The 26,640-nt window shown below is 47.5% G+C and overlaps 1 protein-coding gene across 1 annotated transcript in view; it reads left to right on the top strand.

The window, feature by feature from the left end:
- LOC119431837 (endothelin-converting enzyme 2-like) overlaps positions 1–22,152 on the top strand; it is a 52,668-nt gene extending 30,516 nt beyond the window's left edge. Inside the window, exon 4 of the mRNA XM_037699294.2 lies at positions 19,611–22,152. Within this exon, the coding sequence (XP_037555222.2) occupies positions 19,611–21,674 (2,064 nt within the window). The 3' untranslated portion in view covers positions 21,675–22,152. The remainder of the gene's footprint in view (positions 1–19,610) is intronic.
- Positions 22,153–26,640: the final 4,488 nt, after the last annotated feature.

Below are 26,640 nucleotides of genomic sequence, written 5' to 3'. Positions count from 1 at the left end.
ACTGCGGCGTCCGTCATAGCCGGAGTCGCTTTGGGACGTTAAACATGATAAACCAATGCGCACATGTACCTAGGTAGTAAAGCTGCAGAAGTGCACTTGTGCCCCAGATACGAAAAACATTAAAATAAAACGGCGGCGTCATGGCACCCGCTAAACAATAATTTAAACTCATCTTCGTAGCATGGCGATCCACGCCGAGGCACGTGATTGGACGAGCGGGCAAACTTGGTGCGAGAGTCGAGCTGCTCTAGCGTGAGTTGCACGACATACGGCGAGAACAATCGCGCAGTAGCACTGTTATTATTCAGCATTATAGCAGTCCGGCTACTCCACGTAGTAACGTACCTTGGATGAAGTAAGCAGAGCAAATCTGGCTCCCAGATTTGAAAAACACCGTTGACGAGTAAACGTAATGAAAACAGTCGATGCTCCAAGAGCTTCTCGCCGTCACGCAACACACTGAAGGCCATAAGTCGCACTTATATCGATATACCCGAAAAATAACACAGAATATGCGCAGGACGAGCGCGCGAGCGAACAAATACCAGCAAAAACGGGCAAAAGGAACGGCTACCGGAAGTTTCCTAAGGGCGCCGGATGCTGGCGCACAGCGTTGCCAGAACGCGGTGGCGCTGGATGAAACCGTCTATTGACCCTTTTCGCGGCAATCCCGTGGGCGCTGCCATGTTTGATCACGTGGTGACGCATCCATTGCTTGACTCAACTGCCTCCGTTGCCTCCTTGTTTACAATGGAAGTGTATGACGCCGGCGCGGCTTAGAAAGCCTCTGTTTTGGGAGATATCGTAGACGGTAGCTGGGTGAACAACACGAAGCTTTGATCACAGCTTCAGAGAGCATGTAAAAGCACTTTCGAAGCTCATTAAGCTTTGTCCTAACGGAGCGAGCAGCGTATAAGGTGCTTGTTCTAAAAGCGGGGTTAAATATGTATTTCAATCTATCCAAACATTCCGCTCATAAATTGAATTAGGGTTAGTGTGTTTTGCTCTTTGTTCTTTATTTGGCAAATATTTTGAAGCAGCGGCTTGTCACTTTCTGACTCAGTGAAGTTCCTCGGTGCAGCCACTTTCTGATTATTTTCAGCCTATTCGCTCGCGGGTGTGCTCAGTGCCGATATATTTGTCCTTGCTGTGCGCAAGGCTTGAAACCTAGCTGTTTTATACATATTAATACCTTGTAGCAAATATATATTACCGCTAGTAACTCGCTTACTCTTTTGAACCGTCACGAAACATTCAGCTTCGTCCATTCGTACGCTATCGGTGTAGTCCGTCATTTATTGTGCATATACAGTGCGCATATATTCAAGTGTGCGCCCATTCACTTAATCTTGATACGTCGTCGATAGAGTGGGCGTAAGTTTTCCTGCCATTTGTGATAGATGCGTATAAAAAAGTTGCAGTGGCTTAGCTCGGCTATGCCAGGATATACGTAGTGTTAGCAAAGGTTCATCTGATTATTCTTAGCTTTCCTGGTTGTCTAGATTGTCAAGGATTAGCTTGATTGTCATGCTTACTGCTGCTCCAATGACACACACGCGGTATACGTATTATGTGGCACATGTATATTTTTTGCTCAACGTCACGTTGCTTCTCTATTGCCACAAAGACGGCTCGGAGATCAGTGAAGTAACACGCTGCCGTCTCTATGGCCCCAACACAGTATTTCGAGTTGTCTGTCTGTCTCTGATAGACAAGATCAATGGTGCTTCCCCATTGGGTCGTCTCTGCAGTTGGAACACTGGCTAAGTCGAGGTTAAACTTGTCCTTCAAAGGAACACAAAGAGAGTCTGGAGCACGATTGAAGTCACCAGCCACCACACAGTTCACTTGCCGCCCGACTAGGTATACACGTAGCTACTACGTCTATAGTGTCTTTAACGGAATTGTTCGGTGGCACATACACGGCTTCGATTATCACACCACTTTCGTCAAGCTGAACGGCACAGGCCTTAGGCACCGCTACGTTTGGCAGTTCACTGGCAGCAATCCCATTCCTGACATAGACGCAGACTCCCGAGCTTCTGGTAGCGTCAACATGACTGGCATAATCATCTGCGCTCTCCTTCTCCATGGCTATACCACACTGGCAAACGCCAGTCAGAAGCGCAGTGGCTCCAGCGCAGTGTCAGACGGCTACTACACAGCGAGCGCGCGCCGGCGCCAGTGCGTCTACCACGGCTACGACGTCACTCCTCTGGAATGCGCAGACCGGCGGCGTAAACGGCGGCGGTGAGCCGAGCGCCGCGGCGGCGGAGTGCGCGAGAGGTGCCGGCTCCGGTGCGCAAGCCGTGTGACATCACTGATCCTTGCGCATGCGCAGCACGGCTCTTGATGTGCCGAGCGAAACGGGCTTGGCTAGGCCAGTGTAGCTAACGCTACAATAACGTGCGCGAAGCTTACTGTGACAGGAAGTGGCGCTACTCCCTCTGTCATTGTTAACGAGTGGTACTCACTCTTGCCGACCTTCGGTTTATTTAAGCCCTTTCTTTGAAGGTTAGCGATACAATGCTGGAGGATGAGTAAATTTCTGTATCCTCGAGGAAAGCCGTACATCTCGAAGTGCTGACCCGCCGTGGTTGCTCAGTGGCTATGGTGTTGGGCTGCTGAGCACGAGGTCGCGGGATCGAATCCCGGCCACGGTGGCCGCATTTCGATGGGGGCGAAATGCGAAAACACCCGTGTACTTAGATTTAGGTGCACGTTAAAGAACCCCAGGTGGTCCAAATTTCCGGAGTCCCCCACTACGGCGTGCCTCATAATCAGAACTGGCTTTGGCACGTAAAACCCCATAATTTAATTTAATCTCGAAGTGCTGGTAACACGCTCCGACAGTTGCAGCAGCGGTCCGCGAACTTGGCCACACAGATTCATTCCATTCCTTAACATGCCAGTCACTATTTTTGCGGCCAACTACTGCACACGTCTTCAATCCACATGATTTAATCTAGCATGATTAGAGCACAGTGCGTTAGCGAAAACTCAGCTGCATTTATGACAGCTGATCGCACAGAAACAAGGTAGAAGCGATAGTGGTTTCGTATTCGTGCGCGCTCGCTGAGGAGACGTATGGCGCGCCGCTGTAAGCGCCATCTCGTTTTTCTAAAACAAACTACTCCGCGTAAAGGGTCAATAGGGACGCCAGAGCGAGCGCTGTTTCGCCTTCTGAATAATTCTTGCGCCGTGAAACGAGCACAGCGAAGGATGAAAGAGCGAACGTGGAGCGCAGCGGGGGATAAAGACGTTGAGGTTATGGCGAAAGGAGGGAGGGTATATGACGAAAGCGCCAGAAGAAAAGCGTAGTGCCACGCAAGACGGACTCTGCAGCTACCATGGCTACGAGATGGCGCCAGGGTAGCGCGCGTAGTTTGTATGGAACCAAAGCGCTGCATGAGCAGAGGTGTGTCTGTGGCGGCTGCTGTGAACGGCGCCCACGCGTCGCCCACGCGCCGCCTCTCGCAACCTCCCGATTAGCGAGGCAGTCGCGCCACGCTTCGCTCCGTTTGCAACGTGCCGCACGAGACCGATTGTCCGCGCCAGCCAATATATCGGGAAATGAAAGCACGTATAGAGTTGCGCTCAAATTTCGCATTAACTAGTAGTGAATTAGGAGAATCGTCGGTGATTTTTTGTCGTCCTTTTGTCTTTGCACCTGTTTTAATTTTTCTTACGCGCTGGAACATGTATTTGCGCTGCTCCATGCTTTATGTCGTCAGCCTCTGAGAGCGTCAGCTGGCAGTCTGAGGCCCCACATTGTGTAAATTAGTTTATGGGCAGATTCAAACGAGAACCACCCTACGGGTGATAATACAAGCGCCTTTACGAAATCAACACCTGTAAGGAAGCGTGTTGGTAGAACTATAATTGCAATGAGCCCAACATGTTTGCCGCTCGTCCTACTTCACACTGTTTAGTACTTAACGTTACTACCTATACATAATGAAAAGACACAATATTTAATCCGAAAATAAGCTTCGAACGAAATGCGTGAGGTGGACTTGAATCCAGGAATTTCACGTGGAGCCAATATATTGTAATCGCTGCGCTACACGGAAACCAAGCTGCAGAGCTTTAAATATTCGTTACTGTGCATATTATTTGTAAAGCAATTTGCGTGATGATTTCGTGCAACTCCTACACTGTCCAAGGCCAGCAGCGTTTTATTTTTTATTTTTTTTCACAGTAGAGTTGGTCGTATGTGTCCGGGAACGCAACATACTCGTATAGACTCACCGTGTTGTTACCAGCGGCGTACCATTGCGATTTATTATTTGCTGTTAGGTTGCATTAGTAAAGGCACATTGATTCTTCAGCGTGGATATTACGAAAATGCATCCCTGCAAAGTAATAAGTCAACTGTCATGTAATAATATTCTGAAATATTATTATTATTCATCTTACAAACTAGTTACACATTTTAAAGTTTTTTTATCATCAAGCTGTTACTTTTAAAGCTGCCCTGAAATACTCTTTATCGAAGTCGATAAGTGCATTTGAAATTAAACTATCATATTTCAGAAATACTTTACAGCAAAAAAGTACTTCCATGCATTTAGCAGCAGCGCAGTTATGGTGAATCGAAGATCACCTTTTACCACCTTCACGCAGGCACCTGTTCGCACGGAGAGAGCGTAAGTTCAGTGATGGGCGTGACCGGCTCCTACTATGCACCGTGGCGCTCGCGACCGAGGGCTTATCTGAAATAAAGGGGAAGTGGAATGCAGCAATAATGAAGCACAGAGCACTGTGGGGCCACAATAAGTATGAGGTGGTGCATTGAATCTGGACAGGAGTAATGGTGCCAGCGCTAACATTCGCAAATGCCATTCTATGCTTAAAATCAGATATCTTATCGGGTTTGGAAGTTAACCAAAGATCTGTAGGCCGGTTGGCTTTGGGAGCCCAAGGTAATACCACAAATGAGGCAGTGCAGGGTGGCATGGGTTGGGCCTCTTTTGAAGTCAGAGAAGCACAGAGCAAAATTAGTTTTGAAGAAAGGCTCGGGAACATGGATGAAAATAATTGGGCGGCTAAAGTGCACAAGTATCTCTACATGAAAAGCGTGGACACGCAATGGAGGAAGAGGTCAGAAAAGGTGGCAACCAAGTATAGGATAATTGAAACTGTAAATAGACAACCAGGAGTCATCACAAAGAAAGTGAGAGAGATAGAGACCGTGAATTGGATGAAAAGAATCGAAACAAAAAGGACAATGGAGATTTACAAAAATGAGAAGAAAGAAATTAGAAGGGAAAATCTTTACGATAGCACAAGGGGCAGTGCCTTGCTATTTCAGGCTCGAGCCGGTTGCCTAAGGACCAAAACATACCGGAAAATATATTCGGAGCTAGATGAGGCATGTGTATGCTGCAGTAAAGATCCAGAGACCACTCAGCACATCCTAATGGAATGCGACGGGATCCACCCAGCGAGAACCGTAGGTAACGTGCAACTCCCAGAAGCGCTTGGGTTTAAAGTGGAAGGAAACATCAACAGATCAGCGGTAGAGATTAGCAAGAGACGATTAGAGTACTGGTGGAAAAAAAGCAGGGAAAGGATGGATACGACCTGATCTCTTAAAATCATAGGCAGCGCTACAAGGTAAATTTTTTGAAAAAGAAAAAGAATAGTGAGAGGTATACAAAAATGCTACATAAAGACCATGTATAGTATACCTGATTTATTCAAGCAGGCTAGGTGACTATTTGTCGCCACCGCGTTTCAAAGGGGATGCCAATAAATCATCATCATCATCATCACCATTTTCTGGCGTTGACGTAGATTTAGATGTGCATATGAGAACCCCATGCAGGTGACTAAAATTATTCCGGAGCTCACCGCTTCGGCGTGCCTTATAATCGTATTATGGTACTGTGTTTTTGGCCCGTGTACACACATTTTTTTTTTGCCACAATCAACAGTGTTGCGTGTATTGACATGCATTACCTCACAAGCGAAAGCGTTCAAAATTACGATACAAGAGCACAGAAAGAAAAATTTTATGCTTGTGTACGTATCAATTGTTGGCTTTGGCTTTGTTAGCAAACGGACAAACCTGTCGCAGGATTAAGTATGCCAGTTCAAATGGAAGTGTCATTGAATTGTGCAAGCGCACAAATCGTGTTTCAGCAATAAGGTTAAAACGGGCTTCGTATAACGCACAAAGTACCCTTGCTGGTGTTTGTCCTCCTCATCAATAAGTATGTGCAATCAAATCATAAGATGGGTCACGAAATAAGGACCACAGGATTCGCTGACCCAAGCTCCATTCAGATATTCATTGAACAAAGAAGGATGACAGAACGACACCTAGAATCTTTCCCACAACAGGACAATTTACGCTGTGAAGAAGCAGACAAGAATAAAATAACTTTATACTAACATGGACGAAAAGCTCGGTCCTTAAAGATAGCACTGTTAGGGAAACTGAACAGTGGCCGTGCCTTCCGTCGTAAATTAGGCAAAAAAATGCTGTGAAAAGTCACAGGCCTGCGTGGCACACGCAGCACAGTCACAGGTTAAGCTGATGGAGCGGCTCAAGAGTAGCTGCAATTTGGGCACCACGCGCAACAGGGTCTTCGATGCAATCTGTCCGCCTCGTTTTGAGGAGAACGATCTGAACTGTCCGCCCGGTGTCGACGGCGAGCTGTGGCTTGTAATGCTCTTTGCACAGCAGTCTGCTAAGCCCGATCAAGCCTTACAACTGCAGCTTACATGTCGGGCACGCTGCGTTTGCAGGCGCCTTACCTGAATGGCGCCACCATACTGGCGGAGGCTCTGATAGTCTGCCCCTGCGCGCTTGGGAGCGTTTTACCGCATTTTCCTGCTGCCCGATAGCAAGCGCTTGCGTGGCTCAGGGGTAGAGTATTTGGCTCCCACGCAGTGGGCGCGGTTGCGATCCCGGCGGGAATCGGGTACTTTTTCGCATTTCCGGCGATAGCCGTTGCAGCGGCACCATCGCGAACCAAAACGGCTATTGGAATGAGCCCATAACAGCTTACGCTGTAAAAATAAACCTTCAGTGGATTTGGAAGATCTTGGCACTGCTCCTCAATCTGACGTCATAAATATAATGTGACACACTGTTTTCTCTAAAATAGTGTTTGTATGTGTGTGCGTGTGGGCGCGCGCGGGCGCGCGACAAGTGCACCGAAAGCAAGTATCAGCTAATGGGTTTATCTAACCCCTCTACACTGACCGAAAATGTGCACCTGTAGGCGCACCTTTGTTCCAGACTATTAATGAATTCGGTAAATAGGCATTTCCCAGAATACAAAAAACAACCTTAACACATAAATCCGACATGATTCACAGAAAGAAGGAATTTTTTGATACTGTGCTACATCTACCAACTTATATTTGAAGAACTATTCAACAGCACTGGGAGGGCTTACATGGGGACGTATTCTAAAACGATCCACTTCGGCGAAAGTATCGCCTCGGCGACAGTGTCACCGTCAGGCGCGCGCTTATTGGCTGGTTGAGCAAAATTGTATGACGTCGTGCTCAACCAGCCAATCAGCTCATCCAATTTTGCTAAAACAGCCAATCAGCGCGCGCCGTTGGCGGAGGTGATAGTTTCACCGAAGGCGATCGTTTCAGAATACGTCCCATGGTTACACCATAGAGAAAGAAATTCAACAAGAGCGGACACTTCCATAGAGCCCAGCGGCCGAACTGACTGTAGCGCACCAAGCAGCTGATGTGGAAACCTGTACCACATTTCCGGTTTCGGTGTCGGGCGCGCGCGTTTTGAACGCTAGCTGGCACGGAATCGGTTTATTATTTAGCAAAAATGAATGAGAACGATCTTTTCAAGCCGCGTCGAATCTGTGCCACGTGAAATTTCACAAAGTAGAGCAAGACACCTTGTGAAATTAGGAAATGTTTATTTTGCTCGTTCCGGGCTTTTTGTCCATTCATCCAACGGTGTGGCTCCAGGTAAGCAGTAGCTCCAGCGGACGGCATCAGCTGATAAAAAAAGTTAATTACAAGCCTTTGTCATTTTGGTATTTAGACATAGGAATACGGCGTGTAGAGCCGAAACGTGCGAAAGCGTTGAATGGGCGGCATTTCAAACAAAAGCGATTCGTTTTTACATACATGGCGCATAATATACCCCACTCATCCCAAACAATACCATAAAATAAGAAAACATCTGATTTCCAAGCATTCCCCCATGCCCGAGCATTTCCTGCACTTTAATAGCACAAATACATGGGCGACTTCGCGTTTCCAAAACACAGATGGACGCAACATAGGCTCCAAGCAGGACCATGCTAGACGCTCGCAGAATGCCTTTGTTGTAGCTTGACACCGGGCCCGGGTTAGAACGTACTTTATTATCGAGGTACACACTGGCAGCCTCAACTCAACAAGAAGAGAACATACAACGATACTCGAGCGCGTATATAAGCACTGGCTATCTCTCGGCGCATGCGCAGCCATCACTAGTTTGCGAGCCCACAATTTATGACACGCTATTGTAATATCGCATGACGTCACAACACTTCCTTCACGCACAATTGTAGAAATTATCATAAGTCAGGCGATCAGGTGGGCGCCGCTCCCTTGTGCTCCTTCATACGGCTGCTCGTAATTGCCTGGACGCAATGAAGTCGTTGCTGCAGTGACGACGACTCCGGGCTTTCGTCTGTCGTCGGTGTAGTATCGGTGACGTCAGATGCATGTGGCAGTTCCACTTCAGCCACTGGGTCATGTCGTACCTTTGGCTCGATGTTCGATGGTCGCAACTGGTCCGCGTGCACGAACCGCACTGTGTTTCGCACTTCGACTAGATATGTCGAAGATTACACGCGTCACTTCTCCAGGCCACCAGTTCACCACTTCACCAGCCCACAGAACGCACCAGAACTCGATCACCCACAGCAAACACTCGCGGCGGGCCTCTGCGCATATCCGCAGATGTTTTTATTTTTGCGGTCTTACCGCTCATTGCATCTTTTACATCTGGGCGCAGCAGCGACAATCGGGTCCGCAGCTTCCTTCGTACAAATAATTCCGCAGGTGTTCTTCCCGTGAAGGTGTGAGGCGTTGTTCGATAACAGAATACCAAGTTATCTATTCTGTGTTGAAGCGATCTATTAGTGCCATTTTCTGCGTCTTCTAGTACCTGTTTGAGAAGAGCTTTTTTTGTTGTCTGAACTGCGCGCTCCGCCGCACCGTTAGACTTCGGGTGGTACTGGCGGCGTCAGTGTGTGCCTCACACCATTAGCTTGAAGGAAGTCTTTGAACTCAGCGGCTCGAAACTGCGGTCCATTGTCCGTCACTACCTCCAGTGACGCCATGCGCCGCGAACCAAGAACGCACAACCTCAACCGTCTTCGAGGCGGTTGTTACCTTCATGATCTTAATTTCCAACCATTTGGAATACGTGTCAATGGCGAGAAGAAATGTCATCTCTTTTTCTTCGGCGAAATCTAAATGCACTCGTTCCCATGGATTTTGACATACCTGCCATGACGACAAAGGTACTGGTGACGCTGCACGGAGAACAGTCTGGCATGTTTCACATTTGTGCACAATGTTTTCGAGGGCCTTGTCCATTCCAGGCCACCATACTATTGACCTCGCTAATGCTTTCAATCGGGTTATTCCTAAGTGCTATTCATGCAGCAATTGCAAAAGGCCATTTTGCAGTGACTCCGGTATCACAACTCTGTTTGTCCATATAACGCACCCGTCGTCTACACTGAGGTCCAACCGGCGTATCCAGAATGGCTTTAGATCCTCAGACACTGCTTTGGGCCATCCATGCCAAATCATGTCACGCACAGCCCTCAGCACTCCATCGCGTCCCGTCTCCCGGCTGACATTCTTTGATGTCAATGGCAAGTCATTTAGGGCCGAAAAGTAAAAGATTTCTTCACAGCTGCTGCCTGTGTCGGGCCGCGGTAAACGAGACAATGCGTCTGCATGCTGGATGGCTGTTCCTGGCTTGTGTTTGATTCCATAGCTGTAGTCGGCCAAAAATGTCAACCAGCGATGCACTCTTGCAGTGGGCACTGCACTGCCCTGCCGTTTAGGATCAAACAAATTTGTCAAGGGCTGGTGATCGGTTATTATATCAAAGGGTCGCCCGTAGAGGTACTTGGGAAATTTTTTTACAGCATACAAAATACTAAGTGCTTCTTTTTCAATTTGTCCGTAGTTACGTTCGGACGCAGACAACGACCGTGAAGCAAAAGCAACTGGCTTTTCTTCACCGTTCACTACGTGCGATAGCACTGCACCTAACCCATAATCAGATGCATCACATGTAACCCAAATTTCTTTTTTTTACGTCATAGAGTTGCATCACACTTTTATCAGTCAACATTTCTTTGCATCTTCGGAATGCCTCATCACAATCACGTGACCAGTGCCACGTAGTTTCTTTTCTCAGCAAGTCGTGCAATGGTTCGAAGACAGAGGCCAAATTTGGCTAAAATTTCCCATAGTAGTTTATCAAACCCAAAAAGGCCTTCAGCTGGGTCACGCTAGTGGGCCTTGGTGCTTTTCTAATGGCTTCTACTTTTTCCACCGTTGGGTGCAAGCCATCCTTGTCGATCTCGTGCCCCCCAAGTATGTGACGCGCTGCTGAAAGAAACTGCATTTCTTAGCGTTCACTTTTATGCCGTGTTCACTTAGGCGTCGCAGAACTTGCTCCACTCGTTCGTAGCACTGCTTGTAACTCTCACCTGCGATGACTACATCATCTAAATAGCAGGCGGTTCCCGGCGTATTGTGCAGTATCTGGCCCATGACTGCCTGGAAAATCGCCGGTGCGCACGCTACGCCATAAGGCAAGCGGCGGAACCTAAAGAGTCCTAAGTGGTTGTTTATTGTGAGGATTCTTGAGCTTGCTTGTTTAGCTCAAGCTGCAAGTACGTTTTTGAGAGATCTATGATAGAAAACACGGTTACAACCTGCAGGCTTGCGTATATATATCTTCAGGCAGTGGCAAGGGATATTGATCGACCTTGATTGCTGGATTTACCGTGACTGCGGTAATCGCGACATAATCGCAGTTCCTGTGTGTTCTTTTTTGGGACAACCACATACGGCGTGGCCCATGTACTGTGCCTGACCCTAAATATGACACCAGCTGTTTCTAATTTCACCAATTCTTGCTCGACTCGCTCGCGCAAAGAATATGGCACTGGTCGCGCTTTCATAAACATAGGGCGCACGTCATCCTTCAATTCAATGCTGCATTCGAACCCCTTAATGGTACCAAAACACCCGCCAAACACTTCGGGAAATTTCTCAGCAGGCGATGTCTCCTTATCCAAAACTCTTACAGGCAAGACTTCAGACCAATTTATTTTGATTTTAGAAAGCCAATCTCGGCCAAACAACGTGGGCATTCTTGCCCCCTGCGCTTCTTTCGCTATGACCAGTGGTAGTTCGTAGCATTGGTCTTGGTATTGCACCTTTACATCCATGACGCCTACAGTAGGGACTGCCGTGCCATTGTAGGTGGCTAATTTGACATTTGCTTTTCTGCAAGAGGCATTCGGAAAGTGTTTCGCACACTCTATTTCTGACATTATTGACACTGCTGCGCCCGTGTCAAGTTCTATGGGTATCACTTGATCATTTATCAGAACCTCGAGTAAAATGGCGGGCGCGCCTTCCTTTTGGTTCGTGTGACATAAAGTGTGTAGTTCGTTGTCGAACTCTTCGCTCTCTACACTGTGGACAGGCTTAGATTTGCACATTTTGGCAACATGACCCTTTTTCCTACACGTATAACAGGTACTGTTCAGAAATCGGCAACTCACGGGTGAATGCTGTCCTCCGCATCGATGACACATTCTTTTCGTTTCTTCTTTCGCTGGCCACTTTGCTTTTGCGAAGCTTGACTGGGCCGGCGCTTCTTTCGTTAGGGCTTTTCTTTGTTGCGCGACTTTCTGTTGCCAGTGGATGTCTTCCGTTTCTGAAGGCGCTCCTTTGGCATTGGTTTGGCACGGTCTCATGCGGTTGTTGCTTTCCCTGGTGAAACCGATACCGTTCCGTGACCATGGAGCGTTTAGGAGCGTAATGCTTCTTCAGAACGTCCACGACTTCCGTGAATGACGCCTTAGCTGGTGTTTTAGGCAGCAGCAAACTCGGCAGCATGACGTACGCCTTCTCACCGATAGCCGTTAAGAAGACCGGTAGCTTCTTGCCTTCAGCTATGTCATTGGCCGCGGCAAATACTTCGAAACGCTCCAGGTACACCTCAAAGTTGCCGTCATCTGGATGGAACTCCGGTAGCCTCCCAACAGTAGTCGCGATGCTTCCGTTCGGACTGGTTGTGGTGGCCATCCTAGAAACCCGGCGCGGATCCCATCCTCGTCGCCAGTTTGTTGTAGCTTGACACCTAAAGTCCCTATATTGACACCGAGACCGAGTTAGAACGTACAGCCAACCACAAAAGTTTGCGGACCACGCGAGCGCGTGCCAGACTGCCTATCCGCGCCACCTAGCGGTACGCCACCTAGCGGCGACAGGGGCGCTCTCCCGGATATGAGCCCTCTTGGTACTCGCCTGCCTGTTAATTTTTTATTCCCGTGCATGACATTGTTAGTTCGTCGTGTTGACGCAGAGCGCTGTCTGCGATAAGACCGCCACATATCTGGCTTGATAGCAGTATCGGAGCAATCACTGCAACCTTTGTCGACTGGTGTGCCAGTGGGTAGATAAGTTTCACGAAGCGCTGCGACGATTTTTTTACGCGACGTTTACTGGCGCACTTTGGTTGGCAGCATCTTGGTCCAATGAGTGTTGCTGCTTCTGCGTCTTGAGAGAAAGGGTAGGGAGGTGTTTCACTGTCATCAAAAATAAAGAAAAAGCGGATGCATAGAAAATTTTCTTTCACACATAGGCGCATCTTCGCATCAGTCGCTGAAAACGTAGTAGACTTGCTTCAGGCCACGTGGTGATTGCCTATTTGGAAAGATGCCGCTGCGTGTTCCACTTGACGAAAGAAGGCACATTGTGCGTTTATTTATAGAGGGAATACCTCAGCGCGAAATCTGCCGCCGAACCAACAGGAGCCGGACTGCCGTGAATAGGATTATTCAAGCTTTCCGCGACGATGACAGATTCACAGATATGGAGCGCAGTGGGCGTCCAAGGGCCACGACTGAGGAAGAGGACCGCCTGATTACGGCCGCCATCGTGGCTGATCCTTTTCAAAGTGCAGAGGATATCCGAGAAGCGCTCTCGCTCACGGTATCGTCTGAGACTGTAAGAAGAAGGCTGAGTGAGCTTGGCCTGCAGTCTTTCGTAGCAGCACAGAAGCCCTGCCTCTCAGACAGCCAGCTACAAGAACGACTCATGTTCGCTACAGCAATGAAAGATTGGACAACAGAGAAATGGGGCGATGTCATCTTTAGCGACGAGTCAACTTTTTCCACGCGCTGGGACCAACGGAAGCGGGTTTGGCGTCCACTAAACTGCAGGTGTGTTTACAGTGTATTGGCAGTTAATTCACGAAGCTAATTCTGCATCACAACATGTTTCTCGTAAAATGAGCTTTTGGACATTACGAGATTTTTCTGTAGTGGTATTATGTTGAAAACATTAACGATTGTTTCATAGTACTACTTACTCTGAAGCTAATTAAAAGCTGCCAGTGGGTATTTCAGTACTATCTAATCATGTTTGCACGTTTTCTATTGCAACTCTATAACAGCATTATAAAGTTCATACGCAAGAGGAATCACAACATTTTTAGACGCGCCGCTGGAACCCAATTGTATGCTATTTCTTGCAGATATCTGCCTAATTACACACAGAGTGTTCTATCCAGTGGACGGTGTTCCGTGAGCGTGTGGGGAGCAATCAGCAAAGATGGCCTTGGTCCCCTTGTGCGTCTGGAAGGGCCCTTCACTGCGTCACGGTACTGCGACGTCATCACTAGACACCTCGTTCCGTATGCGCTGGACGGTCCCTTCAGCGACGGCTGCTATTTTTTTCAACACGACCGCAGCCCGATCCATAAAGCACGTATCGTCCAGTCATTGCTAGAAGAACATGCTGTTTGCCAGCTTGAGTGGCCTCCATGTGGCGCCGACTTGAATCCCATAGAAAGTGTCTGGGGCATGTTGAAGAAACGGCTGTCCACACGAGTCAACCGCGGCCGCACGGCCGATACGCTGTGGCAAGCGATCGCACAAGAATGGGAAAGCCTGCGCGGTCGACCGGAGATTACTGAATATTTGTACGAGTCGATGCCCACACGCATCAATAAGGTGCTAGAAAACGGCGGACATTTCACTTCCTACTAGATCATTGAGAGACCTATGTTTCATGACACTTCTGTAAATGTCTTGTGAATAAATTCATCCCCTTCAGACACGAATTATGATGCACTGCCTGCAAATGCGTCAAATGCGCATGGCATCATTTCAAGACGCTCACTATTACATTCCAAGAAAGAAGACGAAGCAATGTGCTGTTTTGTGCGAGTTTCAGTAAAAACAATTAATTAGCGTATAACTCATTATCTAATTATTCTGAAATCCGTCAGCTTCAATGCTTGCATAAAAAGAATCAACTATTAGGCCCGAAACGCATGCACACTTGCGTTTTCGGTTGTATTCGTGTCGACCGGAGCAAAAAAATACTCTTGACGTTGGTCTTGGAACGCGGCACGTCGAACGATTGTCTAACATGGTAGTGTCTCCAGCAAAGTGATCATCTGCAGCAATACGCAGGACAATGAAGTTAACTGACCGCTAGTTGTCCCATCAGGAAGCGGACACGAATGTGCACACTGAGTTTTAGGTCATTTGAAGAAACACGTGGCGTGGGACGCGCCTCCGAAGTTCGAGTCCCCAAACGAGGACGCCGTGTCGCAAAGGGTTATAAAAAGAGTCATCGCACCCGATTATTTCTTATTTTTCTAAATGTAACCACTATAGCAGCGCGGTGGTTCGGGCTTTGCGCAGCAAAACCTGGGCGCAGGCGATCAAATCCTTGCCGCTACTGTCACTTAGCGATGGGGGAGGAACGGAAAAATTCTGCCTACTGACTAAGCATCTTTGTCCCATGGCTGCCTCACCGCTCACTCACGCACTCACGAAAAAAAAAAAAAACAGCGTGGCTACGCGAAAATAGAACTGATAACAGCCGAAGAATACGCTGTCTGATTACTTGTACTGATATTCTGCTCTCAAAATATAAGCAAGTACCCCTGGCTAACAAAGAGCGCGTCACGTTGAAAGAGATAGGTAGAAAATATTTGCGCACAGTGCGAAAATAGACAGGCCATAGATTTAAGGAGGGATGCGTCTTCAACGTAGCGCTGCTGTCGATCGCTGGTGACGTAGCGGAAGTGTCGCGAAGAAGCTCTTGGCCACGCGCTCGCGTGGTCCGCAAACTTTTGTGGTTGACTGTACTTTATTATCGAGGTGCACACTGGCAGCCTCAACTCAACAACAAGAGAACATACAACGATACTCGAGCGCGTATATAAGTACTGGCTATCTCTCGGCGCATGCGCAGCCAGCACAAGTTTGCGAGCCCCCAATTTATGACACGCGATTATCTTATCGCATGACGGATGACGTCACAACAGCCTTCTACTCGCACTCAAGACAAATGCGTTGGTGCAAAGCCTGTTTTCAATCCTTTAGATGATGGAATTTTCGAATTGTTTCTGTTATGTTCCTCGGCGTTATCTTTTGCGCGTTGTGCCAACGCCAGCAACACACTCCCATGTTAGAACTCTTGGCAATCGCTCATCGCATTTTCGACAAGCGTGAGTACCGAAAGAAATTATGTGTTGTTGCGGGGCCACAAAAAACGTCACAAACTTGTCCCACTAAGATTCATTACACTAACTTTGTCACCACGGCCGAGCTGCTTATCGATGATGATGATGATGATGATTTATTGGCATCCCCTTTGAAACGGGGCGGCGACAAATAGTCACCTAGCCTGCTTGATTTAATCAGGTATACTATACATGTTCTTTATCTTGCATTTTTGTATACCTATCATTATTTTTCTTTTTCAAAAATTTACCTTGTACCGCTGCCTATGATTTTAAGAGATCAGGTCGCATCCATCTTTTCCCTACTTTTTTTCCACCAGTACTCTAATCGTCTCTTGCTAATCTCTACGGCTGATCTGTTTATGTTTCCTTCCACTTTAAACCCAAGCGCTTCTGGGAGTTGCACGTTACCTACGGTTCTCGCTGGGTGGATCCCATCGCATTCCATTAGGATGTGCTGAGTGGTCTCTGGATCTTTACTGCAGCATACACATGTCTCATCTAATTCCGAATATTTGTTCCGATATGTTTTCGTCCTTAGGCAACCGGCTCGAGCCTCAAATAGCAAGGCACTGCCCTTTGTGTTATCGTACAGATTTTCCCTTCTAATTTCTTTCTTCTCATTCTTGTAAATCTCCATTGTCCTTTTCGTTTCCATTCTTTGCATCCAATTCACGGTCTCTATTTCTCTCACTTTCTTTCTGATGACCCCTGGTTGTCTATTTACAGTTTCGATTATCCTGTACTTGGTTGCCAACTTCCTTGACCTCTTCCTCCATTCTGTGTCCACGCTTTTCATCGCTAACTGCGTCACAGCGCCCTCTGCGGCCAGCGTGCCTCAAAAGTACCCCAAAATGTAACTAAATTACTTTTCAGTAATGTCTGGCGTCAGAGAATGCGTCACTAACTTCTCCTAGTGAGATGCACTATACTACGCACCACGGCCGAGTTGGTTCTCGCTAACTGCGTCATACGTCTCGACCCCGTGACGAAAGCTTAATTTCGTCGTAGACTGTGAAACAAAATTTCTCATCTTAACGTAGTCCAATAGTGCAGTGGTGCCATTTCCCAGTGCAGAAGGAATGCAAGAATACCCCGTGAGCCCAAGAAAGCAGGGTACAGTTAAAAAGAAGGAGACTGACGGGTCACCGAACAGGCGAGCGCTCACATGCGCAGCCGTCCTCGCTCGGCTTCGGTGGCGTGTCTGGGGCATGACGCATGCATCTGGCGCGTCATTGGCCTTTCGATAGATAACGCAAAAATTAAGTCGCAAAGTATAAGTACATTTATACGCAAAGCTTCTTAGTTTAGCGGGAAAGAATAAAAAAAATAAACAATGTCTGTTAACTTCATTTCACATACTTTTTTTCTGATGCTCGCGACAGCTGTCGGCTGATGTGAATACTATAGCGTGACATATTTCCTGTTGCCAGTTTTCGCCGAGTGTCCCCTCTTGTTGACATTCTTTCTCTTGGTTACATGCTTAAGGTGCCGATATACTCCGACGTTTCCAGCTACAGCGGCCGGCGATACGCGACGCACGCAACGCTAGTATTGCCGAAAATTTGCCCTTTGTTGAAGGGGGCCCGCTGCAGCGCGGCGATTAGCTGTTGCCGCAGCGCATGCGCACATGCGTTCGCTTTTTCATTTGGTGAAGCTCTCCAGTGCAACTGAACTAGGCCCGAACTATAGGCAGCATATGGCCAGCCAACATTCCTTCAATCCGGCTAAGCTAGCGCAATATGCACTCGGGTCTAGCTGCTCGGCGTTGGACATGTTCCATTGCCGGGCCGGCAGCGTCAAAGCGCGCCGAACGCCGCCGGTCACGCTAGACTGTATGGCATGTGCACTTTTCGTCGGCGTAGCACAATTGAGATATATGTGCGCGCGTTGACATCACGTACGACTAATCCGCCTCAGCATAGAAATTAGCCTCTAATATATATTCTGCATTTACATTTCTTCGACATCATGGGGTATATTTGAGTTATACTACGTCTAATAGATATCTAACACTTAAAATTAGTCTCCTGTGTTTCATGCCAAAGTTGAGCTTCTAGAAGGGCCTGAATAGTAAATTGGTCTTTCCCCCAAAAGTATTGCAATTCTGTATGTGCATGAGTAATAGCATACGCGCGTCATCCAACCTCGAAACATGCATAAATACAGTTAGAGCTTGCGTACTCTCTTTATAAGCGAGCTGCTTTCGCAACACACTGATAGTGGAGTGATTATAAAGAAAGTGTTTTGCTCTTGCAGTCAGCGCCCTTTTTTATATGTATAACCATTGCGTCATGTTTTACTAACATATACATTGGGAAGCACAAAATCATAATGTACGCAAGAAGGTCGCATACGGTTGATACTCACTTATTAAAGATAAGTATATTTCCCTCGTGAAGTACTCAAATTCCTTTATTATGCGTTTTGCCATAGCCATATTAGTTATGGTTTAGAATCATGGGGCGTGACTTACATGACTTACAACTTTTCCAAAAAGTACAGAAAAGGGCCCTGAAAATAATTAGCACTTCAAACTACACCAGTGATACATTTAATGATATTTTCCAAACACAGCATGTATTATCGGTTAAGGCACTATGCAATCACAGGATCTCGATTTCAGTGAATAATATTTCGTGCACTAATTTCCTATTCTTCGAAACGTCCTTTCTTTTCCAACTCGCCGTACTAGACATGCTTTAATGGGCAACCTCAACTTACCAATGTGTTACAAGGTATACGCTGAAAGGATAATTGAACTCAATAGCACAAAAACATGGAATATTTTACCCCTAGATGTTAAAACCGCACGCAATTTCAAGCAGTGTAGCAAATTCTTTTTTCTTCATAACCAGCATCTCTAACTCACTTTCATTGATTAAGTAGCAGTATTTCTGAATTTTTCTTGTCTGTTATAAATCATGACTGTTATAAATATGCGCCTGACCTGTCGGTTATATTTTGACACTGAACCGGAAACTAGCCTTCCCTGGCTAAGGGTCCAGATATCTGTGTAGTCATGATTATGCGAATAAAAATAAATCACTTGCACTTGCAAAACAAAACAAAAAAACTTTTCCTTCCGGAAACGCGGTAAACATTTTTTGTCTCATTCTGAAAGATCGGGAAAACGTAGTGTAGCCCTCTCCAGGTCTCTTAGTAACGCGGCAAGCAGTAGGGGCAACGAGGGGAACCAACTATGGAGACCGGAGTCCGTGTATGTGCGTGCTTGCCCCCCTCCCCATCCGAGCACCAAACGTGCCGAGCGAGCAAGGCCTGAGCGATCACTCCGGTATCGTCACTAGCTTCGTCCCCTGGTTATTCCATTCTCCAAGGTGTACGTGTACTCGCGGACAGCTTTGAGGGGCAATTATGCCAAAGCTACCGGGCTGGAGCTTCCGCGCATCAGCGTTACTGCGCAAACTAGCCACGCAGAGCTTGACAGATCTTTCTCCGCTACTGCATGAGCATAGCTTACTACTGGCGATGCTTTTGCATTGGCCGAACAAAGAAAAGTGAAGTGAGAGAATAAAATTCAACTATAACAACGTGTGCTGTATCTTGCTCTATTTATTTACTTATTTAAATGCGCTGTAGTAAATAAGATGTCTGTGCTTTCTGTTTCCTAATTTATACGAATGTAAATAAGACAGTGGGACTAAATTCAACAGTGCTGTCATGTGCGCACGGTTTGCCTCCTGTAGATTTCCCCTAACTGCCACTGAGCATTGTATTGCTGCACACACAACTAAGGGCGGCACAAAAGTGCTTCGAAGATACGAAAAATTTGCCGTTCATTTTTATCTTCTGTTTCTCGCAGGATTCATCCTTTCCTTCCCACACCATCAAGCAATCCCACCGTTCTGTCGCACTTATCGCTGCAACAGGCTTGGCCACGACACTCTTATTCTGCAGCCTCGTTTACATCCTGTTGTACCACCGGCATAGCGAAGGAGAGGGGCGGGACAACTACTTGTGCTTCACGGAAGAATGCAGGTTTCTGGCTACGGTGCTGGACAGCTGGTTGAACCGAAGCGTCGACCCGTGCGAAGATTTTAACGGCCACGTTTGCTCGAAATGGCTCTACAACTCGAGAAGTAGGCGGGAAAGCTGGGGAGTGGGAATCATGAGATACGGCATGCGGAATTGGGAGAAAAACTTTGAGTTGCATTTGACTCGAGCAGCTGTCCATTTTCCCATCGCCAAGCAATTGCTGAACGTTTTCAACTTGTGCGTAGCCCCCAGCACACAGGCTGAATCGCAAAAGGGCGTGGCGAAGCTGAAAGAGTTTATGAGAGAGCTTCGAATTCCGTGGCCGGAACCATCATCGGTCACTGTGGATCCATTGGAAGTCGTCTTTGACCTTTCCTTAAATTGGCGCGTGGGACCGTGGTTCGATGTGACTGTTTCGCAACCCACCAATGGAAGCGCTGTTTTTGCCTTGAGACCCGCTGCCCTGTGCCGTGTGTGGGTCCTGATCGAGGAAGAAGTCTTGGCTGCAGGGGCGCAGCGCGACATTTGGGACGGCCTGTACCGGGAGTTCGCACCGGGCGCGACACCTCTAGCCAGGACTGAGATCGATGGCATCACGAAGATGCATCGTGACATATACGAGGAATTTAGACGCGCCGTTAGCGCGATACATACGGCACCGTCGCAGTGCTCCCTCCAGGAAATCGAATCGCACGTCGCGAACGTCACTCCCTCTCGATGGATCCATGCGCTGAGCGTCACGAGCCGCCGTGCAGTTCTGGCATCCGACTACGTCGCCTTCGCCGACCGGACACTTCTAGAAGCTGTCAGCAACGTTTTCTTCCACTACAGCAACGGCGTAATACTGCGACACTTGTCGTGGGCATTTATCCAGGTATTTTCGTCGCTAGCCGATCGACGCTTCTTGGTGCACACGTTAGGCAGTCAGACGAAAGCCCAAGAGCAGCGGCTAACCTTCTGTGTAACAGAAATGGACGCCGCCTACCGCTGGCTCATCGTGGCTTTACGAGTGCTCGTTGACTTCCCTCCCCAGAAAAGAACCGTTATTGATGACTCGCTGAACGATGTAACGCAAACAGTTCTCAATAAACTGGCAAACTTGTCATGGGCCGAGGCCGACTTTCGAGAGGCTCTAATGAGTAAAGTTCAAAGGACCTCAGTTACCCTTTGGCCGAGCTCCACTCTCTTGACCGAGAACGGGCTGTCTAAGTTCTTCGGAGGCTGGTTCTCCGACGGGAGCTCGTTCACGGAAGACTGGATTACCGCAGCCAAGCAATGGCGTCAGCTGATTAGCAGCTCAGCGCAGGCAGGAATCGCGGAGCACCCCCGGAACTTCCTGATGCCGTTTATTCGCTACGACCACTTCCTCAACACCGTTCGCGTGGCACTAGCGGCACTTTCCCCGCCGTGGTACTACGCTCTCGGCACTAAGGCCATGACGTATGGAGGCATTGGCTTCTACTACGCGCTGCAACTGGTTCGAAGCTTCGATTCTGTCGGCCTGCAGGTGGACCCTGAAGGGAGCGTGTCAACATCGTGGCTTCCCACCGGATTCAAGAGGGCGATCGCAAAGAAGGCGGCGTGCTTGGGACCCACGAGCGGTTTGGACCACTATTTCCCCGAGATCGCGGCCATGGAAGCGGCGCACGCGGCGTTCGATGCCTCACTCGACGAGACCGACCGCTTTCTTAAGGTAGCCCCTTCGCACAGCGAGGACCAGCTGTTCTTCATCGTCGCGTGTCTCGCCGTTTGCGGGCTGCACGATGCGCTACCATCTCTGCGCGTCAGCTGCAACAAGGCAGTCGCTGGCTTCGCGCCTTTTGCCAAGGCGTTCCGGTGCCGAGGCCACGCTGCGATGAACCCGCCAAAGAAGTGCCCTTTCTTTGAGTGATCTTGTGCGGATTATTGTTTCCTGCACTCTTTCCTTTCTTGATTTGTTCTTTCTGGTCATGGTTTGCTTAGCTGTGTTTATGTGAGCCTCACGTCTATGTGTATAGTGATTGATTGCTTTTGAATCATGCTGGCAGATTTAAATTTCACGAGAACCTTTTTATCGTCAGATTCAGCTGTCTTTTTTGCAACGAAGGAAAGTGTGTGATCCAAGCGTCAGCATTATATTGATGACAATGGGCGTGGTTGTGACGATGGAAATCGACGAGCTCAGCGTGGGCGAAAGTGACTGAGGCACCAAATTTGAACTTGTGGTGATCAGAGCACACTTAGAAGCGCTGCTCTCTATTAACTGATTTAGCTTCAAGGCCCACCTGCACTAGTATTGTTAGGCGTAGCAAGTTTTCTGGCTTCCAGCAAACTCCATTTTCGAGCTATGACAGCCATCTAGCGGACAGAGATCGGTGGAAGGGACAAATTCGGAGATTCGTTGAATATACCGATAGATCATTTGTTCACAGTTCTGACAGTTCACAGTTCTGTCATAAACTGTTCAGTTCTGTCAGTTGTGTTTTACTGCTTTTTTTCTTAAATTCAGTGGTGAGTACATCAGGCGCTCGTAGTAGCTTCGTCTGGTCACTGGAGAAATTATAACAGGCTATTATATTGAGCGTCTGCTTTGGAGCATTCCGCACATTTATTAGCCCGCTTTGTCGATGCTCAGTTGAAAAACTGCGTATTACTAATGGAACGCATGGCTAAGGCGCCAAAAGTGCTTGCGATACGAGGCGCTGGCACCTCAACAAAAAAGATGTGCGTAGGAATATCAATATTTTTGCAGCGCAGCTCTTAGGCGCCCGTTCCTGCGGCGAGCGTCAGCGTCGGTGTAACCGAGCGAACGAACGATGAAAGCGAATGCGGAGCGCAGCTGGGAATGAAAGGCGCGAGGAGGAAAGCGCAACCATGAAGCGAAAAGCAGCGGAGCAGAGTTTGACGAAAGCGTGAGGAGAAAAGCGTGGTGCGGCGGCGACGGTGGCTACGAGATGGCGCCAGAGTAGCGCGCGTCGTTCTGTCGGCGTCGGCTTCTGTGAATCGCGCCACCCACGCGTCATCGACGCGCTCGCTCGCGCTATCTCCAGAGTCAGTCGCGCGACACTTCGCTCCGTTTGCAACGTGCCGCACGAGACAGATTGTCCGCACCAGCTATATAGTATATCGCGAAATGAAAACATGCATAGAGCTGCCCTCAAATTTCTAATTCCGGAGTATCGTTATCGTCGGTGATTTCTTTTAGAATGTTTTTCCTGCTTATTCTTGCCCGTGCTCAATATAGCGCTGTTAGAACTCGTGTGCGACATTCTTAAAATATAAAAAGAATGTTTATGTATCCCATACGTGTTACACTAAGGGAGGTTAAAAACATCGGCCAAACACTCCACGTTCGTATCGTCCATGCATTTCTTGTCGAGTCATTCCTCCACCTCGCGAAGCAACATTGCAACATTTCGACTATTAGAGAATTGGCGATAAGTGTAGCATAGTGATAACGCTAACGAATCACACAAAATGAAATGTTAATTTCCTGTGATTATACTTAATTCAACTGCCAACAAACAGTCCAAGAGTTTGCGAATTTTGCTGGATTACATTGGTAGACTCACTTCCAATCGCTTCAATTGAAGAGGGTTCTAGTCGTGTGTTTACTGCACACGTTACATGTTAATCGTGAAGACCCACTTAATGTGTACACAAAATGGTCCCAACAGACTTCAGGTTTCGTCCTCTGACAGTCATCTAGATGTAGCGCGTAAGCAATGAAATAGGAAGTTTCGGTAGCCCGCAAATACTTAGAATGCTCCAACTGGCACCATCTTCGCTACACAGCTGAAACACACATTTATAAATGAATTTTGCTGCAACTGTAAGAGATATCTCCGTACATGAGCTCGACATGTGAGGCATCTTCCTTAAAGGGACTCAAAATGAAATTATTAGGTGGGGCTACATCAACACATTGTTCATCTAGAAGTCTCTCATCGTTTTCTGCGTGCCAGTATATCACTTTGTTGCATGAAAAATGGCGCCCACTGTCGACTGCTGCTTCTCAATTTAAAGCGTCTGCGCCGAAACGGACAAGTTGACGTAATCTCCACGTGACCTCTCTGTACGTTGACGTCACATGAATGAAACGTAAAGATAGTGAGGGCTCGTGAAAAGCAGAATTTTGGGCAAAAACTAGTTTTTCTCCCTCTTTCCCAGGGTATAAACAGCCGAAAACCGAAATGGTCCAGTCTACAGAATAAAATTGAGTATATTGATATAAATTATGCAAAAGCTAGATTAGTGTCACTTTATGAATTCAATGTTCATGCGATATATTGTGTCATGCAGTTTGTGTAACATTTTTAATGGTGGTGGTATGCTTCATCTCCATCGTTTATTGATCGAAAAGGAAACCTCGACTTGCGTCACTTATATCGGGTACAGGATCCGCCCTTGAGGCACAGCATTTTCATGTCAGTACCTAAGTATTCGTATAGCCTAATGCAAAGTATGCATGAGCCGATAGGTTGGCAGTTCTGTGCTGCATTTTTCAGCTTGCGCTTCTTGGCATCAAAGCAAAATCACTATCCTGAAGTTGTTCTGTCTGAGTTTACACCGTAATGGCACAAAAGTGCCCGTCGCCCCTCCTGCGCCCCCCTCCTGGGCGGCCAGTCGCGCGGCAATTCTGCGTGCATTCGCGGGCTTCTTTCACGCTCGGAAAAACAATTTTATGTAGCAAGCATTGAGTAACAGAAAGCTGTATCGGGAGTTTTCCATGTTGCTCTACAATTTCCTCATTGACACCTTTTATCGAATTATAATAATTGAGGATTTGAATAATTACTCAGAATAATTATTCAATTAAGCGGAATGCAATAAATAAGCTGAGTATCTGCAAGCGACGGCAAACAATATTATCTTGGTTCTGTTCAGCTACCTAGCATTCGCATATTTTTAATGTTTGGCCAAAGTTATGTGAACCATCCTGTATGTGACTGCAGTGAGGTGGCGAGAAGTTTAGAGAAAAAAAAAGTGTGGTCTTTATTTTTTCAATTACCGAAATTTTTCCCACAGTATCTATAAGAAGAGTTATGAAAGAATAATTTTCCATCGTTAACGGGTTTCGAGCGGGTCGCAGCAGAGACTCTATACATATTTATGATGCCCTTTTTAACAGCCGAGGTGTTTAAGCCGACCGTCAGTCCGTGTGTCGCGAACAAAACCTCGCTGAGCGATGACGTCGACTGCGTTGCATGGTTAGCAACCACCTCGCGGAGTGGCGTGTGCTTCGCCTCCTCTCCGTACCATGCACATGTTGCCCTTACAAGGGACGTCAAGGAGCGGGACGAAGAGCATGATGCACGCTATGCTCGGTAGAGAGAAAGAAAAAATGAGAGAGAGAAATAAATTATAGCAGCACCAACGAGGCAACGTGCAGAGCTGCTGCCGACGCCGTCCGCGTTTCCCCGTTTCCCCGCGTTCGAACGGAACGCGCGTGGTGTCCGTGACTGCAGCAGGCGCCTCTGGCGGTGGTGGTAGTGGTGGTGAAAACATTTATTTTAGAAAAATACAAGAGTTGACCCCCGAAGGGGGGATACCTAAGAGGACTCCCTAGTCTGGGATTCCATTGGAGATGGCCGCCGCTCGGGCACGCGCCACCAGGGCGCGCTCGGCGCAAGTGGTGGAGCACGTAAGTGGTGGAACCACGTTAAGTGGTGGAACAAGGAAATAAAACAAGCTATAGAAGAGTTTAAAGAGGCATCTAGGGCTCATCGAGAATCCAAAAGGTTGGGATTACAAGAAGAGGAGGTGCCCCCTAGATGGAATACATACCGAGAAAAGAAAAGGGTTGCGAGTGAGCTCGTGCAAGAGAAAATTAAATGCGCAAGTGAACGTTGAGTGCATAACATTCACAAAAGAGACAAAGGCGCTCCAAAAAGATTCTGGAACCATATAAAGGCACTCGGAGCTCCAACTGCAAACGGCTATAAGGGATGAAGACTGTAGCATCTACGAAGGAGATGATGCGATGCGGTACATCACAGACGTTATTAGGAATAACTTCGACACGAGAAAAAGCGTAGTTCAGACAACATATCCAGCAACAGCAGAGAGTCCAGAGAGATCAAAATTTAGCATAGAAAGCTTTTATTGGAAAAAGGCAGCAGAAAATTTCCCTAACAACACGGCAGGAGAACCCGATGAAATCCCAATGCAGCTAATCAAAAACGTCGGTCCAAAAAGCAAGGCACTGCTGACTAATGCCATAGAGCAAGTGATTAGAACAAAGAAAATTCCCGTTGGATGGCGTGAAACCAAGATGAATCTCATCTACAAAGGCAAAGGAGATAAGGATAAGACGAGCTCGTACAGGCCAGTTACAGTAACGTCGGTGGTATATAGAATGGCAATGCAAGCCATAAAATTAGAGCTGTCGAAGTGGGTGGAGAAAAACAATCTATTGTGGGAACTACAGAATCTGTTCAGGCCAGGCAGACGCTTAGAAGACAATATGTTTGTACTAACTCAGTGCATAGAGATTTCAGTAGCTCAGAAAAGACCTTTATGGATAGCATTTCTAGATATTAAAGGAGCTTATGACAACGTAGACAGGGAATTTTTGTGGGATATTCTTCAATACGAAGGCATAGATGACGTTTCGTGGAGCTGCCGAGGGAGATATATAGAGACAACCAAGTACAAGTGGTATGGGAAGGTAGAAAAGGAAATGAAATGGTGGAAATTGACCAAGGATTGAAGCAAGGATGCCCTCTGTCACCATTGTTGTTCACGCTTTAAGTCAAGGGTATAGAAAGACGACTGGAAAACAGCGAATTAAGTTTTGATTTATCCTAAATGCGTAATGGACAAATGGTGCAACAGATGGTCCCTGGACTGATGTACGCAGACGACATTGTGCTATT

This window comes from Dermacentor silvarum, chromosome 10, assembly GCF_013339745.2.
Source record: "Dermacentor silvarum isolate Dsil-2018 chromosome 10, BIME_Dsil_1.4, whole genome shotgun sequence".
Taxonomy (NCBI): domain Eukaryota; kingdom Metazoa; phylum Arthropoda; class Arachnida; order Ixodida; family Ixodidae; genus Dermacentor; species Dermacentor silvarum.
This window is presented reverse-complemented; position numbering and strand designations above follow the sequence as displayed.